The sequence below is a fragment of the Chelon labrosus genome (assembly GCF_963514085.1).
Source record: "Chelon labrosus genome assembly, chromosome: 20".
Lineage (NCBI taxonomy): Eukaryota > Metazoa > Chordata > Actinopteri > Mugiliformes > Mugilidae > Chelon > Chelon labrosus.
The window spans coordinates 15,437,568-15,460,081 of NC_140353.1; the positions used below are offsets into that span (position 1 = coordinate 15,437,568).

General features: G+C 41.1%; 2 protein-coding genes across 2 annotated transcripts in view; both read right to left on the minus strand.

Annotated features, from left to right (window-relative positions):
• The window catches only part of LOC311505032 (pleckstrin homology domain-containing family G member 3-like), a 31,035-nt gene extending 24,905 nt beyond the window's left edge, over positions 1-6,130 (minus strand). Inside the window, exons 1-2 of the mRNA XM_084568427.1 lie at positions 5,945-6,130; positions 657-724 (exon numbers count right to left, since the gene is read on the minus strand). Of these exons, the coding sequence (XP_084424553.1) occupies positions 657-705 (49 nt within the window). The 5' untranslated portion in view covers positions 706-724; positions 5,945-6,130. The remainder of the gene's footprint in view (positions 1-656; positions 725-5,944) is intronic.
• Positions 6,131-8,067: 1,937 nt separating this feature from the next.
• On the minus strand, positions 8,068-18,073 carry spint1a (serine peptidase inhibitor, Kunitz type 1 a). The gene is made up of 10 exons (XM_084568417.1): positions 17,386-18,073; positions 16,749-16,906; positions 16,447-16,588; positions 14,633-14,800; positions 11,763-11,810; positions 10,984-11,115; positions 10,817-10,867; positions 10,539-10,709; positions 9,292-9,348; positions 8,068-9,097 (listed from the first exon to the last, which is right to left on the minus strand). The coding sequence occupies exons 1-10, from the start codon at positions 17,792-17,794 to the stop codon at positions 8,913-8,915; spliced, it is 1,521 nt and encodes a 506-aa protein (XP_084424543.1). The 5' UTR covers positions 17,795-18,073; the 3' UTR covers positions 8,068-8,912.
• Between the last annotated feature and the right edge of the window lie 4,441 nt (positions 18,074-22,514).

The window sequence follows — 22,514 nt, forward strand, 5'->3', positions numbered from 1 at the left end:
ACGTCTCCCCCAGCCAAAACCGAACCAGAGGGACAGGCGTGGGGGATAAAGGAAACCATTGAAACATTGGTAGTCATCGGCCAAAGTGGAAGCCCAGCGCCAAATGTGTTCAGCACATAAGAGAGGGGGAGTCGGGGTGAGGGACAGAGCAGGCAAACAGACACAAAGAGGCCCTGTGTCTATGCTGTGACTCCGCGACTGAAGATAATGAACACTAAAATAATATGTAATTTGAGTGGCCCAAGCATACAAGGTCAGCACCACTGGCTAGACGAACCATCTTGGCTGTCAGTGGTTCTGATACGTTCTGGTTTGATGTGTGAGTGTTCAGGGGATTCAGCTGTATGAAGGGGGTTGGCCGAGCTCCACAGCCACACAAAGAGCCTCTCTGCCAGCCAGGACTGTAGGAGGGGAGTTCATTGCTCTCTCAGCTCTGGCTCTCAAAGCCTCTACATTTCCTCTGTTCTTCCATTTCCAGCATTTTTCCATTCACCTCTGCTGTACTTCTGTGTTATGTTAGCACACTGCCTTGCGTAACCAGATATACCAGTAGGAATAAAAAGACGTTTTAAAACTCCATATCATAAAACTGGTTGATTCGTAGACAGCAATTACAAGAGCACAGGTCAAACTAAACATAACTGCACTGGTCTTACCTTCCCCCATTGGGCCCTGGTGGAGAGCAGAATGGGACCCCTCTGGCATGGCACGTAGGCCTCTGGAACTGACAAAAGAAAAACAGAAAGGTCAAGGACAATCCAGACATTACATGTCAAGACTAACAGTAAATACAGCGGGATAGGATCTTATTAAAAACGCCCTTGGTGTCCTTAATCTTTTGTCAAATAACTCATCTTTCTCTCTCAACTAGACACGGCCTATTCAGGTCTTATATAAAACGGACATTTTTCCCCACAGCCCTGTGTTGGCTCATGCAGGCCACTTGGTAATGCATAGTGAGATATGTGGAGGCAGCAGTGATATGAGCTCATACTAATGAGCAGAGAAAGGGCAGGAATGAGTCCAACTTAGACATGAATGGACACTCAAGAGACTTTCCAGATTATAAATAAATCTTAAAGGATTCGAGCGCCTCTGTAATGGCTATCAGAGTATTATAAGTGTCTATTACACTTTGTTAATTGACTCAAAATTACATGTCAAAGTGCTTTGCATAAAGAAGAAGGACATAAATATAAATATACATAAAACAAAGAATAATGCAGATGAGCTACACAAAACCACATACATTTTATGTAAACCTGCTTTGTCTGTACACATTTCTTTAGCAATCCATATCACCTCAAAACAAGTCTCTCATTATTAGTGTAACCATCCAGTGAGATTACAGGTTTGCCCCTGGAGGCAGGTATCTTTCTAATCCCTTATGCCAGGCTGTGGTGTTCTTAATGATGAGCTGTGTCTCCTCAGAGCCACTGCGCTGCCAGTTTCTCACATCACTGCCTCTCTGTCTCCTTAGAGCAAATTAACAAAGTGCATGAGAACTTGTCTCCCTGTGATTCCTGGTGAGCCTCCGGCCTTTTAAACATCGCATTCTCGGGGCCAGCTAGATCAGAGGAGCAGGAATTCTTCAGGGATTAGGATGGGCATTGTTCCTAGTGCATCTGCTGGCCACTGTGCCGAGCTGACAGCCAGGCCAGCTGAGGCCAGAGTGAGCCCGCTGCCAGGAAGGTTTGCCAATTAAGATGTGCAGGAATGCAAGAAGAAAAGTCACAGAGCTGGATCTGCCCGCTAAGATCACTGATTCGCTGCAGGGCAGCAGTTGCAGCCTAGACTAAAGTAAAGCTAGTTCACTGCACAAAAAATTATCTGCGCCACGAAGCTATGATGATGTTATATGAATAAGGAAAAAATGTCAATTTGTTTGTATTTCTTTGGAGGCAGTCACAAGATTGGATGTATAATCATGATGATGGCTTCACAATATTTTAGTGACTTCCACTGTGGGGTGGTAGGTAAAGTCATAAAGAGAGCTGTGTTTGCATGTTTAAACTCTGCAAAATAAATCCAGAATTTGAAAATTTGTCTGGACAGAATACTTTGTTCTTGTTGTGTGGATGTCATTTTTATGACATTTAAAGCTAATATTATTTAGATTCTAGACAATGACCAGAGTGTGTTGGATGAACTTTTATTCACAAAAGGCACTTTGTGTCTTCAAACTTTGAACAATACTTCCAATTCAACCAACACCACCATTAATCTGTTGGTCCTTGGACATACTGCAGACAGAAACAAGATTATTGACTCCAGTCTATGTGACTGGAGTCAATAATCTTATTGCAGAGCAAAGAGTATGACAAATGCTGTCAACATGGAAATGTGCCCAGTCTAGTCTGTGCAGCTCTGCTACAATGACATTCCTTGAAGTTTCCCCCGTCTTTGACCAAGCTTGGCCAATTGAATTTGAAGTGGTGGGTTAGTTTGTGTAACCTGCAAGAGTAGTCCTGATGTTGAAGGGCAGGCTTTGAACTTGTCTCTGTGAACAGTGAACTAATAAAATCCTCTGACAATCCCACCTACAGTGACCTCTGAGCTAACCCTGCCTAATGACCAGACCCAACTATGCTAATCTGTCTCTGGTCAATGAGAGGCTAGACTGGGAATAAAATGTGCAAACCTAGATCACTACAGAAGTCTGGGCTTTAAAAATGTTTTCCCAATGTCTTATCAAAGGCTGCTTGTAGGTGTAGAAAGACCGACTGGGTGGAGGAATATGTTTTAAAATGTCTAAAAGGATATGGTAAAGCAGTTTAACCCACATCTGGACAGAATTCAACAATCGTAACTCATTAAGTTCTACCTTCGATCTGCTGACATATGGTAACTTCAAATCCTTGTTTTCCCAGGGAGGGGGCATGGCCAAATTTCAAATCCTAAAGAAAACACTACATACAGACTAACATTCATGCCAAGCTGACCACCTGTGCCTGAACTAGTTGCCATTCCAGACAAATGGAGAGCATTTGGTTCCCACAGCTGATGACTGCATTACCCGCAGCATGAACCTCCCGCATGGGAATTTGCAAGTTGCCCCGTAATTGAACACAGATGCGCCAAGAGCCGATCTGATGGTTATTAAAAGAAAGACCTGCAATGGATCATTTCTTCAGATGAGTTGATAAACTTCCCTGTTCCTCTAATTGAACGGGTTAATGCTGGTCCAGGCAGTCATGGCCTGAATTCCTTTCTTAAAATCAAAACAAATAGATGATTAAGGGGAGCAGATGCTGACCAAGATAAAGCACTCATGCAAATAAAGAGGAAATTTATACTGAGTCATCACCACTGAGGTGTTATAAGCGTCGCTCACTTAAAAAATACACACAGACAAACGAATACCTCAAACCAAGATCTTAGTTAGAGGAATGTGTCCTCAGGGCCTGAGGGACATCTGGAGCATTTTTCACTATTGACAGTCGGTCAAGGTTATGAAACCAGTGAAAACGTCTGCAGAGGAAGCCAAAGGAAAAACAACTTCTCCTCTTGGGGAGACTTGCCACTTTCTCTGTCTCTTCGGAAAGGCAATACAGAGTGCACAGACAAGTCAATGAGGATGTGACACCAGCATCGCAATTATATTAGAAATCGTGATGTGTAACAGTGTCCAAAAGACAGCTGCCAAATGATGATGCACACAACTAATGAGCATCTGAATCCAAGGTTTAATCAACCTTTTGTGCAATAATTAAAACAATGATTTGCACTGGTGCACATGAAGCTGATGGAAGGGGAAACTAAAAATAGGATAAATTCTGCTGAACGTCTCTCTCACAGTCAGAGACCTATTGCACAGAGGTATGACATAAGCCTTGTGGGATGTGTTCAACAAGTATGGCGGAGGGAGGGAGGGAGAGCGGGGAGTTGAATTCTTAAAGTCACCATCAGTCAGGAGTCAGACGAATGTTTACGTTCAGAACAAGTAAAAATTCGACCTGGAATGGCTTTCAGAGGGCCAGAATCCTACCGTCTACCTAATTATTTCAGCACCAACGCCATGTTTATCTTGCATGACCTTTCTCTTACCCTCTTACCCTGTGTACCCCTGCAGAAAATACCCCAGCCTTTCTGCGAGTGCCCTCTTTCCCACATTACTCCTGCAGTATGTCCCCTGACACACAGGCTTTAACAGCTTTTCATTCAGTGGAGAAAACAATACACACCCTGATGGTCACTCTTCGTCTCAATCAAGTCCACAATCTCCACAAAGGCGCTGCCTTAACCTTCCCACAGACACACAACATAGAAGCCTATTTTAGCGTTTATCCGCTGCATTTTTGAGCTCAGATGTGGTGATAGCCGATCCATCCTGAAGAAAACCCGAAGGGCACTGTTAGGAGTTTTGCCCATCTGTTGCACGTACACTCAAGTTAAAATAGCGCTTAATGGGAGAATAATTGTTTCCTACTGCTACGAGAAAGGAGAAACAGCAATTTTCACCTCCACACCTTTGACCTATAACCACAGAAGGCATACCTGGCAAGCGAGGTCGGCAAGTGCAGTCTTAACCGGCAAATGACAAGTGAAGACTTCCAGTTCTTTAAAATTATAAATGGTAAACAGCCAGAGGGTACGTAGTCCTCCATAGTGTCCTGCAGTTTTTGAGGGTAGAGGACGGGACTGTTGGTTAAAATTAGACAGCAAGTCTCTGAATAGAATCCGAGCGTGCCACTTTAAAAGGTATATTCTGCAGGCAAAAAGCTCTCGAATCAACACAATTCCCACAATTCAACCAAAAGCAATGTTGTTAGGTCGTGTTAAAAGTCATCCTTTAACTCACACAGTGTAATCCAAGCTGTAACTTGTAAAACCTGGAATTTGAGGTTCAGGTCTACTGCAGCTGCCCTGAAAGCAGCTTCAAATAGGAACTGAACCAATAAATAACCAAGTTCAAATGGTGTTTTATGTATATATAATGCTCGCGTAGATGAATTCAGCCTTTCACTTTGCAGTTGTGGTAATTTTATCAGAGCTGCAGCATACCAAGACTCTGGAAGAGGGATTTAGGGGCCAACACTGAGATCCAAGACACACTTGGGCAGTTTCCTGTCTGGACCACCTAAAAGAGAGCGCGCTGTTCATCGCACCGAGGCAGCATCTATCTGAAATGAAGTTGTGACTTATTGTCTGACAGGTCAAGTGAGGTCAAAGAAGGAGAAGATGGAACTTTTCAGAGGTAATTGATTGATTTTGTCCTATTCTTCTGGTGTAGGACTCTCCCCACAGCTGGTGGGGAGACTCACTGACCTGTGAAGAGCCTGCATTTTAAACCTCCCTGTGTCTCAATGGGGTGCTCATTAGCAAAAACAATTAGGCTTGCCGCTGGGGCCAAGTATGGACACCGTGGGGGGGTTGGAAATGGGATGCAGGGAAAGAGGAAATGGCAAATGATTCAGCTGCAGCATGAATGTTAGTATATCTCACAAGATAAAGTGGAAAATCTAGCACCGTAAAAAAAAAAGTGGGGGGAAATTAGATTGCAGCAGCTGACCAAAGTTCATTCAACTGAGACTGTACTGCTTCAAAGACAAACAGAACTTATCTGACTGAAACTCCTGCCCACTACTGCGCTTATGGTCAGGGGGAAAGCAGAGATGCGGAGACCTAAACTCTGAGTATCGGTCTAAGTTCAAGCATTAGGAAGTATCTTTTACACGAATACACAACTCTTGAGTGCATGCAGCTGCTTTTAACTGCTTAAACAGTTTGTTTCATTAACTCTGGTTAATTATAAAACTACCGACAACCCAAGTAGCGCTTGACAAAGATTTTAAAATGTTTCGCGTTTCTTTGCAGGACTCAGAAACGCATGTAAATACCGACAGCATGAGCGCAGTAGAGAAACGCTTGACGTGATACTACAGCTAACGTTAAATTAGCTCAATCTTAGCGAAAAGTAGCTAAAAAAAAGTAGTTCACGTACCGAACTCACCAACTTCTTTACTTCCCCCGACTTCTGTCCTCAATAAAAACCTCTTCTCTCTGGTGTCTTGGTGAGAAAATTGAGGTTAGTCCGTTAGTTTCCTCTTTTCACATGGTACAAGCCGCTCACACACACGCTCACACACACACACACAGCCCAGCGCAGCTCATCAGCTCACAGTGCGCCCTACACACTGCTGCATCTTTGAAGGACTGGGAAGAACTCATGCTGCATTCAGGTGCTGTCGGAATGTAGAAACTGAAAGTTGACAGAGGACTTCGCGCAAACGTGAATCTCTTTGGACCCCGGCACACATCTCGGCTATATCGAAATACAGTATTTTAAATCCTGTTACTCTCACTTCTAAGTGTATTGTTCATATGTATCACAGGAAAGCTGCCTTTACCACCGGGTGACATAATTTACGGTTGTCACTTCCAAAAACAACAACAGCTACTACAAACAATATAGAAACAAAGAACTACTTACCACAAAGTAAAATAACATTATTTAAAGTCATTATAAAATATATATATATATTTTTTTAGGTAAACAAACTATCTAAAATGATATCAAGCTTATTACGATTAGGAAGTAAACGCACCACAGGAACGCCTGTTTTTGACAGGCCAGCTGCTCGGTGAGTGTCAGAGCAGAAGCGTTCCCACATCACAACATCTGGACTGCGTAGTGTGGTCGTGTCTTGGACTTGGACTGATGTTTTTAACGATATTTTTACTTAAACCCATGGTATATGCATGCAAACCACCGACAGGCTTGTGAAAGACATAACAAATTGTAACCCTGCCAGTTACATTTACGAGGGGTCAGGTCAGTAGGATGGGAGGCTCACAAAGGATGCCTTCAGAGAATCAATTGGGTGGGCGCTAATTTATGTGGGGCGCCTTTACTTTGCACGGCTCTCCTCTCTCTGCCATCCTCCTGGAAATAATCTCAAGATCCCCATAAAAAGCTGAAGAAAGCAATATGCTGGAGGACTTTGCTGAAAGAGGTGAAAAGGCTGCTCCCATTGTCATACAAATGGTGTGAACATGCCCCAGTCCATCTAAAAATCGGTCTGAAATCTGTTGAAATGCAAAACATGTGCAACAACCAGTTGAGGTTTTGCAAAGGTTTTGTAGGAGTTCATGCAGGTCAGTTTACATTCATGAACTGGCCGCACAGTGCTCTCAGGTTGAACATCTGACCAATATCGCCACCTGCTGGCGAAGTAAATAAAACTCTTTATCCGGCCGAGTTTGCTGTGTTGACACATCATAACCTAGAAAATAGTACATATGGTGGCTATGGGAATCAAGCACCAATATTGTTTAACCAGCCATCTGACATGAACTCACAAACACACTCAGACCCCAGTGCTCTGTCCCCAGTTTAACTTGTCGTTTATGCTGAGTCCTGTAACTAGCATCCAGCTGCCACTAGGGGTCACTGTGACATAGTTTAATGACTGCACATGAGAAAACGTCTGGGTTTCCACAACTCAACTCAAAGTTCATGTCCTCCAAGGACAGTCCTTGGATGATATTTTGTACAAACTAATTCAACACCGTATATTAACATTTAAATTGAGTCTTTTATTATGTCTTTTCAATATGCTGCAACTGTGCATTGATCAAGCTTGTGTAGAAAGCCAATGTAGGCAGCTCACTTGCCTGTAAACCATTAAATCACCTGAAGCTTTTAGTTTTACAAAATAAAATGAATGTATTTTAAATCTTTTTTTTTTTTTTTTTTTACTGTAATTTCAATTTGAGAAATATAGATTAAATACACCAATTGTTTCCATGTGCAGTGAAGGTGTTCATATAACTGAAAAGGTTCACTTACAGTAAGTATACCCTAAAGTTAACCCCCAACTATTGTGTACATGACTTATGGAAATACTGTCATGTATTACAGTGAAAAGGGCAATCTTCTTGTGAGGGAGGTATCTATGTGTCACCACATAGACGTCAGCATGCTGAGGTTTGACCTGTTATTGCCACAAGCTGGTGGCAGCCAAGCCGAAAGAAGAATATTCAGATGAAGCACCGTTTGTCGCATTTGCCGCAACAAAACAAGTGTGAAGAAAAGAGGCACAGAAAATTACAGAACAAAATATCCACATTATGCACACACAACTTCGGCTAATATTTTTTTATTTAGTATTAACATCACAACATTGTTATCAAAGCTAAAGAAACCTATATCAGGTCATATGTACACACAAGTTTAAAATGTTGAATATTTAACTGCAAGGGTGCTTCAAAAGGCGTGAATATGTGTTTTTTAAAAAGATTATGAAGGTTGTTCTTAATCACAGACAAAATACACTTCCAAGTCAAATATTACTTTCTCAAATTCTATTATGTACAACATTACACATGTATGTGTGATCCATTGGAATACGACAGCATATTAAAAAACAAGATGCAGGGGCTCACGACATTGAAGGGATCACCATGATATTAAGAGTTCACAAAACCTCGCAGAGATCAGTTATAAGAAAAAGCGAAGAAAATCTAGACTTTTATTTTGAAGTAACAGGCCAATGCAAATCTACAGCGACACTTTGATATTAAAGCTAGCTTTAGTTGCAAGAGAGCTGTCAGGCAAACACCTGTTAGATCATTTAAGCAAGAACATATAGACAAGTAGAAAATATCTATGACTTTAAAGGGGATGGTATCCTGCGGTAGTCCATATGAATGAAAGTCCTTCCCTCTTAACCTGAGTACAAACTGTTGTACAGAAAACCGAGCTACAAATCAAAAAAGATAAACCATTTCAACGTTGAAGACATCCTGCGTACGTCACATATTTAAAAACACTTCTGTACTTGAACAAAATAAAAACAGACCTCCTCAAGCATTCAAACTTAACGTTTCTTCTGTCATGAATCTGAGCTTGTTCAGTGTATGACACAGCTACGACAACCAGTGCCATTCACCATCATAGATGATGTGGGTCAGATGGGCTTGGTAGTACTGTTGTAGACTAGACGCTCTCTGTCCTCGAAAGATGTAACCGGGGGGTTGTTGACGGGCATATGTTGGTGTTGTGAAGACTTCTTTCCTTTCATTAAGCAGTACCCCAGAACGCCTAGTAAGACGAGGATAGCAATACCCAGGAGAGCAGCGATCGCTACTATACCTGTTAAATAAATAAGCATATTGTAAAAGTTGTTTTGGTGGTTGGTAAATCAAAGGCTGTACAAGAAAAGGCTGCAAAGACACTAAATCAAAAGAGTGCTGATAGACGCTGAAGCTTTGAATCACTTTACTGAAAAATGCACTGGAAGCAAAAGCTGGTGAAGCAGATATTTCACACAGTAAAGGTCAACATACCTGTCTGGCTGTCAGAAACAATGGCTTCGAATTCTGACCTGGTAAATACGTCTTTTTCTGAAATAAAGTAAAGAGACATAATGTAATTTCAGGATTTTGTGTTGCAAATGAAATGACACCAGAGAGCTCATTTAACTCTGCATTCTCTTGGTCCATCAGGATAAACAGAGGAGCCCTGTGAACATGTGAAAATGTGTTGTTTTTTTACATGAACAACCAAATTGAAATAACTGCCATTAAAGTTTCTATCTTAACCACTTACGTGAACGCTAAATAGAATGATTATGACCACCTTCCTAATATTGTGTAGGTCTCCCTTGTGCCTCCAAAACAGTTCTCAGAGAATGGACATGGGCCTCCTGAGGGTGTCCTGTGGTGCCTTGCAACAGAACATTGCTAGTGGGGGGCCTTTGGGTCCTATGAATTGACGGGAGGGGCCTCTGTGGATCACGCTTGTTCCAGTGCATCCCACAAATGCTTGATCAGTTTAGGATCTAGTGAATTTGGAGGCCAGGTCAACACCTTGTGCTGTTTTTCTTGGATTCTTTAGTTGTTCCTAAACCGTTTTTGTGCCTGTGCCTGTGTCAGGCTGGCAAACATGCATAGAAAGAATGTATTCACTCCAGCTAGAAATGACTAAATCAACATTTACATGATTATTAGGCACCAGTATATAGTTTTTGGAACGCATCATCAAAGGTTTCATCCACCACTTTCAATCCGAATGACAGTTTTTTCCAGCTCAGGCTTATTAAGAGGCCTATTAGTGGAATACTGGTGTTCATGTAAAAGCAATAACTGACACAATCTTTTAAGATGAGCAAATTCCATGGCAAACGTTTCACATGTACACATCCAACAACCACAGAGCAGGGTTAGCGTTAACCTGAGCACTTCAATATTCAGTTCTGAATTTGTCTACAACTCCTGATGGAAGTATCTTGCACATAAGCTGTGGCTTGTGTTTAGAGAAGCAGCTTTGGTATTCTAAAAATCGCATTTTTGGAGCCGTCACTAAAAATGTCGCTCTACTTCAGCAGTGGTAGTAATAGTTTGTCGTCAATTTCAAAAGTTAACAAAAAAGCAGAACTCTTTCGTATTGACATGTCGCCCTGTTGACAGTTCTTTGCCTGGGTTATTCCACTTGAACAGACTGAGCCACCGCATGTGACAACAGATGAGGAAAGTGCGTCTCGGATACAAACTGAGGTTTGGTAAAACACATTTAAACATTAAAGTCTACTCACCTGTTATCCCTCTGCAAACTTTCAAACAGTGGTCTTCACTGTCAAATCTGTTCTCATTTCCCTGGCAGCCACCATAGTTGAAGCGGAGGCAGGCCTTTTGGATGGGGTTGTAGTACCACTTGGACAAACTATCTCTGCAGCTTCCTGTGACGGGAGGCTCTGTGCAGCGCACTGTGACAAGCAATAACCCACAGGTGAGGAGAGACAAACATATAGCAAGAGTTTAGAATTAATTTCTAAAACCATCAACGTGCGGATTAGAAAGCACAAATGATCACCTTTTTGTTCATCCACCGGAATATTCAGCAGAATCTGAAACTTGTTGTCCACTGACGCAAACACAGGACATAATTCAAATTAGCATGTATTCCAAAGAAACAATTTGCCAGTGCAGTATTTATAATTCAGTGAGCCTGCATGATAATGAAGTAGAGTCGCTGCTCACAGTCCTCGCAGTTCAGTTCATCTGACCCGTCGCTACATTGCTTGACCGAGTCGCACTCCAGTCCTGGATTCACACAGCAGCCGTTGGCACAGGTGAACTGCTCTGAGGTACACGGGGCACCGCATTTCTCGTCTGTGGAACACAAAGACGGGGGGGAAACGGTCACGAGCAGTGTACCATGCCTGTCGCTTTAAAGCAGGTGTCTGAGAATTTTACATGCAAAGTGAAAACAAAATGCGACTATGGTGCGCTTGTGCCGATATAACCACGGAGAATCATCACCCAAAATGTGAGTTGCGGTTGGCTTTTGAACATAGTGGAGCATGTACCAGCCGAATAGCAAAAAACATAACTATGTGAGTATTGAATTTAGCCAGAAATCTTCAAATTAACGCTAATGTTTGTACTGAAACTGCTAGATGTGTGGTCAAATAAATAACTCTGCACTAGCAAGGTTAGCTACAAAGACAAGGAAGCCCCCCACTGTGACCAACTAAAGCACAGATATGGCAAAAAATATTAGCATTTACAATTGTGGAAATTCACATGTTGCCTCTACCCTGCAAACCCTTCGTGTACGTCAACAGTCAGACATGTACCTTTATCTCTGGAAATAACAGGAATGCTTCTTTTACCTACAATTACCGGATCGCTACATGATATGCTGTGTCTTTATTTGCTTTTCCGTTTGTTCAAAGAAAGATATGATTGAAACAAAAATGAAAAAAAATGAGGAAACTGTGGCAACGCTGCTATCACCATGTGCATAGTCCTCTTACCTTGAGTTCCGGGAACAGGCAGACCTCTACCACTTATGCCACCTTTTTCTGGAAGTGAAAAACAGTGAGATAAAAATGAATCACTCCACGTAAAAAAGAGACTCTAGACTTCTGTCGCTTTCAGGTTTTCTCTGAACTGAAGCCGTTTGATGATTGCCGATAATGTTGAGGCCGCCCGTGGGCAAGATTTGAACATTTTTGACGACGGTAGCCCAAGGTGAAGCCATCAAAAGGGATAAATGTGCTGAAAGCAACACCTATTCTACACCAATATTCACCACGATGGCTTGTTTTTTTTTTTAGGATGCCCTTTTGTGCCTGGCTTTTGGATTCAAATGTAACTGGACGGATGCACATGAAGTAAACAACCTTTTGAATGTCTTGAAGAAAGTCCTTTGCAGTCACCGACTAAAATCATTTAACAACAGACGTCCAAAGTGTGCAGCAAGATGCTGGAAATTTTTTACCAGTCTGTTGTGGCCAGCACACTTTTCTCTACTGTGGTCTGCTGGGGGAACAGCATCACAGCCAGTGATGCCAACAGACTGAACAAACTGATCAGGAAGGCTGGCTCTATCATTGGCTGCAGACAGGACACTTTTGAATCGGTGGTGGAGAAGAGGACTCTGAACAAACTGTTATCAATCATGGATAACCCTGACCACCCTCTCCACCACTCAATAGACAGACAACGGAGCACCTTCTCCAGAAGGCTCAGACAACTTTGTTGTCTCAAAGAACGCAACAGGAAATCTTTCCTGCCCCAAGCCATCAGTCTGTACAACTCCTCATCTGTGTGTGACAGATGACACTCTGGACTTTTGTTTTTTTTTTTTTTCTTGCACATTTGCACACGCTTGTTTGGTTATTGGTTGTAAATTTTTAATCTTACCTAAATTCAGTACACCTCATTGCAATCTAATTTAACATTTTTTTTTTAATATTCACTTATTCACTTATCTTATAATTCTGTTAATATTGTGTATACTTTTTGTTCTTTTTTAGTTCTCTATTTTTATTGTTGATTTTTAGCTCTTGTTATATTTATGTATGGTTGAATGCCTGTACATTGCTGCTGCAACAGAGGAATTTCCCAGTTTGGGATTAATAAAGAAACTATCTATCTATCTATATATCTATCTATCTACGTCCGCTGACACTGTACACCTTAAGGTCTTTCCACCTATACAACTACAAGGCCCCTTTGGTGGTTGAGGATCATTGTTTTACTAATGATGAAATGTTGCCCTGTGATGTCTGTTGGCTGAATGTGAGCATGCAGAAGGCTCCCACAAAGCTCTGCATTCACCACAGTGCTTTCATCAGAAATGAAACTGCAGATCTGACCCAGTTCAAGTGGCAGCTATACATGCTGAGGCCATTTCAAAAGAGGTGACGCTTTGGTTCATGAAATCTTTTTTTTTTTTTTTTTTTTTCCTGAGATTAATATAGTTGAAAGAGGAAGAACTGAACTGTTTCTTTTTTTTTTTTTGCCATGTTGCGGTGAATCCTCTGAAGTCCTTCCCCATAAATACTGCACAACATTTCACATCTGCTTTTTCACACGAGCCCACGGGCCAATTTTGCCAAACCGGCTACTTTCAACATGTTTTGAGCGTCATTTTTTGTTAACTTTCCTTTCAAGCACTACTCCACACAGTAGGAGAGCTTAATCCGGCTGATGGAAGCAGTAGGAGGTCTACAGTATGAGGGCTAAAACTAAAGCAGCCGAAGAAACTTAGTAGCCAAGTGCATAATTACCTTTGCAACCTGGGTAGAGTGTGGTAAAGGGATTCTCACACAATTCTATTTCAGTATAAACCCGCTAAAATGAAAGCCTCGATCTGACACTTTGATATCAGCTATTCTTATTCAAAATTAAAGTTGACACAAAAACCAAGCGTGTAACCAACCGCTCAGCCACTAATGGTCTGTTCATTCTTTGGTTGCTTTGGCCGTGTGTTTAAGATTGTTTACCAGCTGAATGGTGCTTCTGTATACCTCCGCAGTCACCATCAGCAGTAAAATCGTTGATAAATGCCACTGAGCCGGTTCAATCGACGGGCTATACACGCAGAAAAAAAATAAAAATAGGGTGTTGCTTTGGTTCATGAATTGCTTTGTCTCTTCCACTTTTCTGATTTTTGTGTCATCAGGTCATAGAACTCTGTTGGTCTCCTCTTGAGGATAGTTTTTTTAAGGTGTATCAGGAGATTTTGCATGTTGTTGTGAATTCTTTGTTTTTCTGAACAATGAATCTTATTCTTCGTGAACAACATTACAAGTCCAGCCACACCTAGGAAAGTATTCTCAACTTGCTGTGCAGTCATAAAGGCGGTTTTCTTCACCATGAAAATAATCCACAACACTTGGACACCTTGATCTGACGGCGAATATGCTCTCGTTTACACATCGGCTTTTTTTAGCATAAGCTCATTTTGCCAAACATCAGCTTTCCTTCCTCACACCAGGATCTATTTCTTGCATGAACTAACAGCCTGAACAGCCCAAGAAACTTGGAAACTTGAACAGTGTGCAATTAATTGGTAACCCTTGTAACCTGGCCACTACGGATGAAAGGGTGAAATCTCCCACATAGTTTGTTGTATTCTTTCTATATCTGTGTACACCTACCCAAATAGAAGCTTAGATCTGACTCATTGATATCATGATCATTGTTTTAATTCAAATGGAACATGCTGAAGCACAGACCTCGGGGGGGGGGGGGGGGGGGGCACGTGTACACGCCCAGATACTCACGGTCTGGTTTTGTGACATCAATCAAAGTCTGATGTGCATTAGATGTACCTACGAATATAACGCGACAGAGAATACAAGCATAAAAGCGCAGCGCACAGTTACCCAGTTACCTGAGCGATAGCAGGCGTTGGTGCACTCATCCATTGTGAGATAGTTGTTGAGATTCTCCTTGCAGCCCCCAAACGTGAATGGCTCGCACTTCTCCGAGGCGGCATTGTAGTGAAAGCGGGGGAAAGAACCACGACACGGCCCGGCCTTCATCGGAGCCATGCAGTGGTCTGGTGGGACACAAAAAAAAAAAAAACTCTGGTTACTTCCTCCACCAGAGCACTTGTCAAATTTCTCACCAGTATTATTAATTACTGTGTTGACAATTTATTCATTTGAAAGAAAATGTTAAATGTAACAATCCCTGTGCGTATATAATGTTGAAACACATTCTTGTGTCTTGTCCGTCGGATGAGACAAAGCAGCTAACAATGTAAAGCTTGTTCCACATTCATAAACCAGTTTTCTTAAACACTGCAAGTTCTGTGATGAAATGTCTGTCCCTACTTCCTGATATTTGCATCCGTCTAAACCACAGACAGACGCTTGCGTATGTAACAAAAAAAAAAAGAAGTGGTGTGTTTCCAGTATGTGGCGAGATTAGAGAATGCTATTAAGGTCGTCTACATGTGGTTGATGAAACACAATGTAAGTATCACAGAGATCAACATGTAGAATACAGCTGCTGTTACATATTCCAAAGAAGTCCACTGACACTAACTGGAGCTTTACACAAGCAAGCTTAACTTTCTTTATGAAGTTATGCTATTATCGTGTCATTCATGAATGAGCTGTTATTCGAGCCATTCATTACCGAGGTGTAAAAGTGGACTGACATGTAGGAGAGTCACCGCCATATTCCTGTGAGGCACATTCCTAACACTATTCAGGACTGAAGCTGTTAATGGGTAACTGAACTACTGGGTGGTTAAAAGTCTTTTCTTGTCCGTCAGTCTACAATAATCCCCAAAAAACTAACCACAGAACTCAGCGAAACAAAGCACATTTAAAGGCTAAAAGTTGAATCACTTATAATCAATACAGACTGTGGAGTTTTCTTGTTTGTGAAACCCAAGCTGAAACCAGACTGACGGGTTTTCTTGAGTTGGGGGTGGAGAGATGGTATCAGTAGCAGGAAAAAAAAAAAAAAAACAGCACCAACAGCACAACTAACTTCAATTTTCTGAGGTAAACAGGGATCTTCCCTGCAGCCCGCTTCCATGGAAATGACCTGGATACTTCACGGCAAACAAAAAGTATCTTTCAAACTTGTTGTAGTTTTGGTCTACCAAAACCGGAAATTGATGTATTCTTCTTAAAGCTTTTATCTCTGCTGTCGGGATGTTTCGTCATGCAGTCCACAGGAATTAGCCAAACGTGCCACGACAAGTTTGATATGGAATGGCTCATGTTTGTGACAAAATGCAAACGAGTGTAACTCATGCAAAAACTTCCTCAGAAACAAATCCTTTTATCTTAGATATGTGAGGCTGCTGTAACACAGCAGTCAACACTTTCCCAGACAGTTTGAGCTTCAAGTAGATGATATAAAAAATTTAAATAAGAACTATTAAGACTGGAGGGCATTGTCCTGTCTAACCTACTGTGTGTCTCAACATTAAACACAAGGCAGGTGACTCTGAATAAGTCACATGAAATGTCAACAAATAGAGTGCTGTGGAAATATTCCACTCATTAGAATTGATACTCAACTTTTTCTTTGGCTAAATGTCCCTTTTGAACCTATACACCCAAAAGTGATTTGGCACTAATGTCGTGTGAGTTTGGGGTGAAATGTTTGGATTTAAAGCATAAAACGGACCCTCTGCGTGAACGAATACGTTCAGATCACGAGGGAGACTTTCTAGATACTCACGCTCAGACTGCTCAGGCGTCAATACCAGGACCGTGATCTTCGCCATGTCTGACTGGCCGATGGTGTCCGTGACCGTCAGCTGGAACTTGTACACCCCAGACGTGAGATTGGAGACGATGATCTGGTCTGTGAAGGTGGTTTGCTACGAGGCAATAAAAAAAAAAAAAAGACAGCGTTGTAGATTAAATAACATTGTAGTGGGATTTGTAAAACACACAGTTTTGGTAAATTTCCTCAAACCGGACTCATGGAAAGAACAGTGGCTACATCGGGGTTTGTGCTGCAGTGGCTCTCATCCTCACCTCAATGATGGCGTAAGGATATGGAGTGAGCATTTGCCACTGGTAGTTCGAAATCCCCTTGTCGTCTTTGCTCTGAATACCGTTCAGTGTCACGCTTTCCTGCGGTTGGACCACCCGGTCTTGCCCTCCATTGGCCACTGGTGGATGGTCTGATTCTTCTAGAAACGAAAAATAATTTGAGAAGACCACGAAATAAGGCGAAGTAGAAATATCCACATTTATATACCCGCATAAGCTGTCACACAAGAAAACTGTAACGTTAGGTGAGGTAGATAACAGATATCCCCAAAACTCCAGGGCATGTGTGTACTTGCAGAGCTCTGTCCTAATTTGTGGCGTCGCATGTATTCATTACAAACTGACAGAGCAATAAAAGAACATATTTAAGTTTATGGATGAGAGAAGACTGGATTTTTATTGTTGGCAAGTGAGTAACCTGAAAATATTTCTGTCTAACGTGATTACATTTAAGTGAAATTTAATTTGGGACTGTTTTCAAAGCCCATCATAACAGAGGACCTAAATTAAATGGATTTAAAGTGGACCACCTTCTATTATTATCATGTCAAACCTTTATCAATAGAAGCCCCTCATGACAAAATAGTGCATTTCTATTACTATATATTTTTGGTCTTACTTGGGGGGATATCCACTTCGAGGTAACTCTGATAAACGGTGTCCAGGATGTAATTCATGTATCCTTTCCTCCTGACAAAGCGACAGGCGTATTTCTTCTTGTACAGACAATCAAACAGAAAGCAGGATTTGATGGAGCCTTCCTCGCCCTTCTCCATGAAGGCGACATTACACTTGGGCTCCTTGCAGCAGGCGACCACGCAGTCCCTGTATCGGTCCAGTTTCGGTGAAGAAATGAACGTCGCCCCGTCTTTCACAGACTCGTCGGCATCGAGCACAAAGTCGTCCCGACCCTTTTGGAATCGGTCTAAGCATTGCCCGCCGGTCTCCTGGCCGAAACCGAGGTTCACGAGAAGCGCCAGGAGCAGGAGCGCGCACGGCCCCAGTTGCGCTTTAATTAATGTATTCATTCTAAGAGTCCTGCCAAGGTCTCCGCGTAAATAAAATCCAGGAGAACCACAGTAAAGTCTGTAGAGAGTAAAAACTACTAAATAAATGCAAAACTAAAAATAAAAAAAGAAGCTCCAATGGGTATTTAGGCCGCAAAAGAGCAAAACAATCCCTTGCTACGTCTCAGCAATCACCTTTCATGAAAGTGTTGAGAAAGCAGCCGGTGACTTCCTGATATCCTCCCAGATGTAGTTCAGAACTCCTACGAAGGCAATATCCGACAGTTAACGACTCTGAAACTCTCGCAAGAGATCTACCCGTTTGATGTCGACAAACACCTGAGCAATCGACCGCATTACCCAGGTGACTCACCTGAGAGATACAGGAAGTGAAATTCCACTCTCGAGACGCCACTCCCTTCCTGCTGTTACATGACTGAGGCCGCAAACCTCACTATGCGAGAAAACCTGTTCACACAACTGTTGCTTCTTCTTCTTTTTTATTTGTTTTTAATCAACTTCACATGAAGGACACATTTATAATTCAGATTTAGCGATAGGCCCGCAGTTTTTCCCCCAGCAAACACCCTGAAATAAACCCGTGTAACATTGTACAAATATGACTACAAAAACGCAAAAGGCGCTATATAAGTCCAAGCTATTATTATTATTATTAAAGGTAAGTTTAACATCAACAGGCTTACTCAATAATGGAACAAAATACAAAAATAAATAAATAAATAAATTAAAAAAATCTTTGGTATAGCCTGACATAGTATAAATATTATATTATATACTATTTTAGCTTTTTATTGCCATTTAAAGAGCATAAAATAAAATAAACAGTTAAAAAAAATGACATAATCATTACAGTTTTTTTTTAATCACTAACAAGCGCTTACCCATACTTCAGATAGTTTTTCTAAACTCTTAACACAGACTCTTACCTACAAAACACAATTGGCCAAATGGATAATTTTCTTCTCAAAAACACATTTTGTTAAATACATACTAACTCTTCATTTCAAAATCGAACACATCTTTCTCTGCACACACCAACTTTACCAAAACACTGGAAATCTGACTCAAAATGAAATGATTCTGTCAAAGGATAACACTTGTTTTCACTTCACAAGGTACATGCAGTCAATCAAAGTACACCAGGTTTCAAAATACTGGCTATTGTTGACATTACAAAAACTGCATAGACTTTTATGTTTCAGTTTTACATTATTTGCATGCAAAACATGCAATCCACCGTTTTTACACTAAATTTCTTGGTTGGGAACTGTATGTCCACATGTAATGTTCAAAAGCATTCCAGTAAAAAGCAAATAATTTTTTTCCCCTTTACTGTTTACTACAGGAGGTACAGTAGAAATACTGTAATACAGTATGATAGAACAGAAAATGTTTTACAGTATTGCTTACAGTGAAAAAAATATCCATGACACACAAGAGCATTCTGAACAAAAAAACAACAGCAAAAAGCCCAGATAAAAGGGGGGGGGGGGGGACTAAAAAAAGCACAAAACTACCGTATCAACATCGCATCTGATATTATCCAAGGCAATGCCCCTGGGATAAAACCGCTTGGTATGTCGGACCAACCCTTGGCAATCATCAACTGTGATGTCACTGCAGCCAGCATCCATGGCTTCAAGGAGGTACATCTGGTCATGTGGCTGATGGTCATAAACCTTCCACCTCCATGCAGAAAAGAACTCCTCTATGGGGTTGAGGAAAGGTGAATAGGGTGGGTAAGCGCTTGTTAGCGATTGAAAAACCTGTATATCATTGCAGAAGCAGAGGTTTTTATGCTGTATCTAAGGTTTGGAATATTGTTTTTGCTATTGTGGGATGTTGTGTGTTAGCATTCGTAAATAATACAAGAACAATCCATAATTTTGTTGGGAGGTATAGCTTGTCTGTTAAGAAAATGTAAGCATTGTGGAAATGTGTTCACTGACTGCATATTGTGTGAAAACGACATGAAATGTGTGAATGGTATGGCCACAAAACCTGGCCGATGCTGTGCTAATTGTGTTTAGAGTTTTGAAAATGTGACAACTGGTTGGACAAACGCTTGTTAGCGACTGAAAAAAACTGTAAACGTGTGAATGACACAGAGCAAAAAGGGAAGGAAGGAATTATCAGAGCTAAGAAGACTGAGCTTTAGAATATGAACAAATGTGTGACAAGATTAAGACAACGCTTTCACATGAACTAAAATTATATTTATCTTTCTATACATTGTCAGACCATCTGTGTTCTGGACAGTGTCTCAAGCTTTAATCCAGCAGGTGTCAGTGTGATCCCACCAACAGCTGAAGAAACAGCTGATTTTATTTTCTATTACTTTCCAAGCATTGTGACATATTTGGGTCATTCTTTTTCAGATAGAGTCTCATCATTAATCATGACATACAGGTTAAGTTCACAGGAACGCCAGTGCTCCTTCTCACAAACTCCATTATGGCTGGTGATTCACTTGCTGAGTCATCAAAACAGTGCGTGGTGAGTCATGAAGCTACAACTTACAAACAACTGCGGATAAGCGGCGGACACTCAAGTTGTGAAATGCGCATTTAGAATTTGGGAACAAATCGTAATCACTAACAAATTTAGTCCAAGAACTCTACAGCTTCCTGACACTGACAGCTTATATTTTAATAAAGCAGCCAGAGGCCGAGCTCATGTGCTACCTCTGCTTTCGTTTTCACAGCCAGGTCCAAGACACACGGAACACATATGGATATCCATGCAGTAGGTTAGGTGCTTTTTAATACTGACACCGCATTCACAACAGGTATACAAACATTTTGACGTTGTTCGAGCAAAGACTAACCTTCAGGGAACGTTCTTGAAGTGCTGCTAAGCATTTTTTTCAAAAAAGAATGTTATAGGAACGCTCCCTGAGGGTTACAGTTTCTGTAACCTGTTGTTTTTTGTTATGACTTATTTCTGTAGAACTTTTAGAGAACATTTCCCTAAAGTTTCCCTGAATGTTACAAATATGGCAGTCTTCGGAAAATTGGACTTGTTGAGGTTTCTTGAAGGCGTTTCTCCACTCGTAATCGGAGGGATCTGTTAGAATGATACTCTTATGATTCATTAATGGTCAGACTCCAGACTCAGGGTATGAACAGGGGTTAAACTTTTTGAGGATAAATGTGGTGGTAGATTAGATCTCAGCCCACCTCCCCTGTCCAGAGAGTTTTTTTGAATTTTACATGAATGAGTTACTTTACTCCTGTTTCAAATTATATGTCTTACCTGGCTAAAATTAAGTCTTCAAATGACCTTCTGGTCTGAAGAGCTGACACTCCTGCGTTCAGCCGTGGTTTTGCAAAAGTCTGTACATTCGTTACTGCACTGAACTGCTAGAATTGCAGAATTTTTGCCTGGGTCTTTGTGGTGAACCAGTTTCAGCCTCTGTGTGTTGCCAGGCTTGAAGTCCACAGGTATGCTGCGTTTTATGAAAATTCTCCAGAGTTTCTCTGATATTCCAGCGGTGTAATGAATGACAGTGTTTCTCCTTTTGTCGTTCACTTCCTGTCTCTGTCCGTTCTGGGATATTTAGATAGCCTTCAGGTAACATTTTCTGAACATTTTGGGCAACGTTCTTCAAACATTTCCTGAAGGTCTCCTAAAAAAAATGTAATGAACTTCTGAGGACCATGTGTTGCACAAAAACTGTAACGCTCAGGGAACATTCACAAAAATGTCAGGGAACGGGTTATTTTTATTAAGGAGGATATAAAATGTTGCTTTTGACTAAAGCAAAATAAATAAATAAATAAATTGCACTTTATCAAATGTACAGTACCACTCAGATGTTTTTTGTTTTGTTTTGTTTTTTGCAGTGTAATGTAAAACACAGTCTGTGCTGGCAGCAGTGGTGAATGCATGGCCTACAAGTTCACTGATGACCCCAAAACGTTTTTCAGTTAAACCGTCTGAAACAAATAGATGAATTCATTCGGGGTTTGGTCATGAAGGGCCTAAAACGTCAAAAAACCCAGATATGTTAATTTTCTCGTTCTACTGTGCCCAACTGAACTAACAAGATTGATTTTCCATTAACTCAGACTTGCCCTGAGGATGAGGAAGCACAGCGTCCTGCTGTTCAGCTGCTCCATTAACTTTTCAAGAGGACAACGTCACATCATTTATTTTGGCTTTTCCTGAACTGAATGTTTCAAGCCTATTGAAGCAGCTCTCCAAAGCCACATATTTGGACGATCCAACACATTTTTGTGGTGTTATATTTTGGCACACAATTTATTATTGCACTATACAATGACATTCATGTTATTATATTCACATATCTGTGATTTGTTTCAAGTCATGCAGCTTTGAGCGGCACACTTTAAAAAAAGTTAAAAGACTACATCTGCTGTCAAGAAAAGGAAATTACTGTCTCACCTCAATGAAAATGCTTAATATTACATTTGCACATAATTCTGACTGATGAGAGCCCAATCTCTGAACAAATAGATGTCTGTTAAGGTTTTTACAAGAGCCATTTTAGTAGAAAGTGTGCCCTCTGCTGGCCATGACCTTACACGACATTAAAATCCCCAAATGTTTGACAAAGTTAAACATTTAACCAGTTAACCATTAATAGTCTGTATCATTAAACAACACTGGGCACCACCACTGCTGCAACTTTTCCCTGCACAACTGTTAATATTTTAAAACTGGAAAACTACAGTTGTTGAATGAATGGTTTTTAAGA